The sequence below is a fragment of the Neltuma alba genome, unplaced genomic scaffold (assembly GCF_004799145.2).
Source record: "Neltuma alba isolate B1F8T4 unplaced genomic scaffold, ASM479914v2 tig00013687_pilon, whole genome shotgun sequence".
Taxonomy (NCBI): domain Eukaryota; kingdom Viridiplantae; phylum Streptophyta; class Magnoliopsida; order Fabales; family Fabaceae; genus Neltuma; species Neltuma alba.
In genome coordinates, this window is record NW_021637852.1 from 160775 (window position 1) to 164675 (window position 3901).

General features: G+C 35.4%; 1 protein-coding gene across 1 annotated transcript; it reads left to right on the forward strand.

Annotated features, from left to right (window-relative positions):
* Positions 1–1703: 1703 nt before the first annotated feature.
* LOC114738798 (uncharacterized) lies at positions 1704–3584 on the forward strand. Its single transcript, XM_028926861.1, has 3 exons — positions 1704–1820; positions 2635–2799; positions 2892–3584. The coding sequence occupies exons 1-3, from the start codon at positions 1704–1706 to the stop codon at positions 3582–3584; spliced, it is 975 nt and encodes a 324-aa protein (XP_028782694.1).
* The last annotated feature ends 317 nt before the right edge of the window (positions 3585–3901 follow it).

Below are 3901 nucleotides of genomic sequence, written 5' to 3' on the forward strand. Positions count from 1 at the left end.
ATTTTTAATGTTCAACGTTAAAACTTAATAGGCCAGTATCAAATAATTTTATCATGAATGTCAAATTCTAGAGATCACTTGTCATTTCCAGTTGTAGGAGTTTGATTGAATTCTAGTGTTCAAAATCTAAATATATAAAATTTTGTATTTTCATTTTGCATCTAGTCACTTAACAACATTTAATTATGTACCAAAATTTAAAATTTATAGGAAATATAATTAGGTCCCCGTAACTATGTTCATTTTATCATGTCCTTATAGCTTTAACTAATTTTAATGAAACCTTTGTAATTTTTCATTAGGTCTTTGTGATTTTATCTAATTTTAAATCAAGTTCCTCTGTAAGGGGTACCTCATTTAATATTGAGAATTAAATTAAAATTGTAAATCAAATCACCGAGGGAACATATAGAAGTTACAGCGTGAACTAGAGACTTTTTTTTTTTTTTTGAAACCTTGAACTGGAAAGGAAATATGTGCGTTTGTCCATGTTTTGATCTGAATTCTGAAATCATACTCTGTTAAAATATATTTTTAGTGTTTATTTAAGTACATCAGGCCTTTTTCTTGGTATTTTTTAAAAAATAAAAGCCGGTTTTAGAGGTATTTTTATATTAAAAAATTATGTAATTATTTTACAATTAAATTAGAAGGTTTTTTTTTTTTTATAACATCACCTACTCTGTATTTTTTTTTTGGGTAGTCACCTACTCTGTATTTTGGTCACAAACTCTCATTGTTGATATTTTTAATTTATTTTTAACCTTTAAATTTAATTTAATGACTAAGTTAAAAACTTAAGCCTACTCAATCCAACCCAAACACCTTGTGTTTTTTTTTTTTTGTAGAGATCAAGACAAGCACACACTAGGTGGGGAAAAAAAACACAAATACGACAACACATAAAACAAAACTATCTAAATTTTTCTTTTTGAAATTTTTTTTTGGGAAAATTGCAAATAAAGAAATTGCTGCAGAGGACCCGGTCCCAATTTGCAATTATGAAATGTGTGTTAAATGGCTGAAATACCCCTCACTCATCGTTACTGTTAATGAAGGCGAAGACCAGGATTTTAATGGGTGGCGGGAGAGCTGCTAGAGTAGGATGAGCTGAACGAGTTTGTGTGATATTGGGATCTTCCAACATTGACAATGATGCGAGTAACTTACTGACTAAACCCTTCTTGTATTGTTCCCTGTAAGAGTTACACATTTTGATATTCTTCATCTTCATCTCTGCTGTGTGGGTGAGTAGGCTGGAGGTAGGGAGGGAATGAGAGGCGTAGTTGAAGATGAAAGATATCACAATGTAGAAGGTTGTGGTTAGTTGGAGGTGGGATATTTTTGTTTTTGTAGTGTGAATGGTCATCTCTCATTTGTAGTGCATGGTACTGGTTGCGATGGGGAAGGGGTAGGAGTGTAGTAGTTTGGCAGAGTGTAGGTGGGATAATGGCCGTTAGTTTGATCGTGAAGGTTGAGGTGTTGCCGTGGAAGGAGGGAATGACGATGCATGATTTTCGGTGTTAAAGTCGTCAAGCCCTAAAGTGAAGTTGAAGCCTTAAAGTGATGTTGGAAGACAGGAGGTCGCGGGTGTTTTAATTTGGCATGTAAATGATGAGTTGATAGAATAAATGTGTAAATATTTATTAGTGAAGCTAACGTACTGACTAAACGTAAACTTTTGCTGCAGATTAGTATGAAAAATGGATTTCAATAACCGAAGAAGCTGTGGGAAGAAGTTGTTCTGTTACGTGCACATTGGTGGACATTTTGAAGCAAATGGTGGAGGGATAGTTAAATATATTGGAGGGAGTGTAAGGGTAACTAGTATAAAAGAATGGATAATAGTAGACGAGTTGTGTGGAATAATTTCACAGTGGATAGGTAATGATGGTGGTGGATATGAGATTAAGTATAAAGTTAAATTTGATGAGAGTACATTGATTGATCTTTGTGATGATGGTGATATCTGCAACTTGTTTAGATATAATGACAGCAGTGGTCATGTGTATGTAGGAGGGAAAGGGAATGATAGGGAACCTAGAGCAAGGAATGATCCAGACGTGTAAGTGGTTATGTTTTCTAATTGAATCTTGTTATTTACTAATATATTGTTGGTAATTCGTATAGAAATATTGTAACCAAGCTAATGGTGCTGCAGTCCTAAATTGTAACTAGTAAATGCAAGCATGTCATTGAACATAGTGGACATGTCATTTCCATTTGTAAACTTGTGTTTTAGAAATGCAGACTTGTTATTAGACATAAGTAGAGGTTTTCATATGTAGACTTGTAATTCAACGTATTGAAGTTGTAATTATCATATACGGACTTATTATTTAGATCTACAGATGTTATTTTACTAACCAGTAGTTTCTATATGGAAACTTGTTATGTGAGTAACTCAAGTTGTAATTACCATATACTTGTTATTTTTGTTATTTTAGCAACGAATAGTTTGTAGATGTAGACTTGTTATTTTAGTTACTAAAATAGTTTGCAGCGAGATATGTCAGGAATAGTAAGGAGAAGATGAATGTGAGGTGTAAAGTAGAAGAGTGTCCTTAGAAGATATGTGCAAATGCTGTTGGAAAGAATAGTCATCTATTACATGTGATTACATTTTGCAATTAGCACATTCATTCAACCCAAGACAATTTGATTGTGACTTATGGTGGGAGTGCTGCGTTGACATCATCAGTAATAGTTGAAGAGATAAGGGACCATGCTGAAAAACAGCCCACTGAGATAAGGAAGATGTTGGAGAGGGAGTATGGTGTGAGGCTTACATATTATCAGGCAATAGAGCAAAGGAAAAGGCAATGGAAGAAATACATGGGAAACCGGAACAATCCTATATGTTAATACCATGGTTATGTGAAAGGTTGAAGGAAACTGATGACAAAACGGTTGTTGAATGGGCCTCCATTGGTAATAGATTTGAGTGTGTGTTCATTGCATACGGTGCATGTGTTGAGGGTTTTTTAAACAGTGCAAGGCCTATATTATATGTTGATGGTACTCATTTAAGTGGTCCATATAAGGGGACGTTACTGTTAGCTTCGGCATATGATGCGGATAATGAGATGTTGCCGTTTGCAATAGCAGTGGTGAAGGGAGAGAATCTTGATAACTGGACGTGGTTTTTCCACAAGATTAAACAAATAGTTGGTTCAATGCAACTGATTGTGTCAGATAGACATAATTCCATAATTGGTGTTGTGCAAGCAATATTTGGGGGTGAAAGGTATGCATACTGTTATAGGCATGTGAAGGAGAACTTTAGCTCTGAATATATGAAATTAAACAAAGGTCGGAGAAGGATAAGTGAAAATTCAAAGGAAGATGCATTGAAGGTACTAGATAAAGTGGCTTATGCAAGACTTGCGGATGAGTTTGATCATGCACTGGATGATCTCAGAACCATGTCTCATGAGTTATATGAGTGGGTTATGAATCAAGGTGATGTGGATAGGTGGACATTGAGCAAGTTCCCATATAGAAGGTGGGACAACATAACAACTAATTTAGCTGAATCTTGTAATGCTTGGATGGTAAGGGAGAGGAAGCATAACGCGGCCTAAATAATCTATGAGCACCGGGAGAAAGTAACAAGAAAGATGCATGCATCATATGCAGCAATGACTAAGTAGAGTAATTGTGTTGGGCCGAAAATAGAGGCAAAAGTATTGGAACATGTGCATTTCAGTAGGTACATGCACTGTGAGAATTATGGAGGGGGAAGAATATGTGTGCACACATCACGTGGAGACCAAAGAGTGGACCTTGGCCTACACCAATATAGTTGTGGAACTTGGCAAATGTTAGGGATTCCATGCTCACATGCTTGTGCAGCCATTAAGACCATAGGGAGAAACATTTATGATTATGTTGAAGAGTG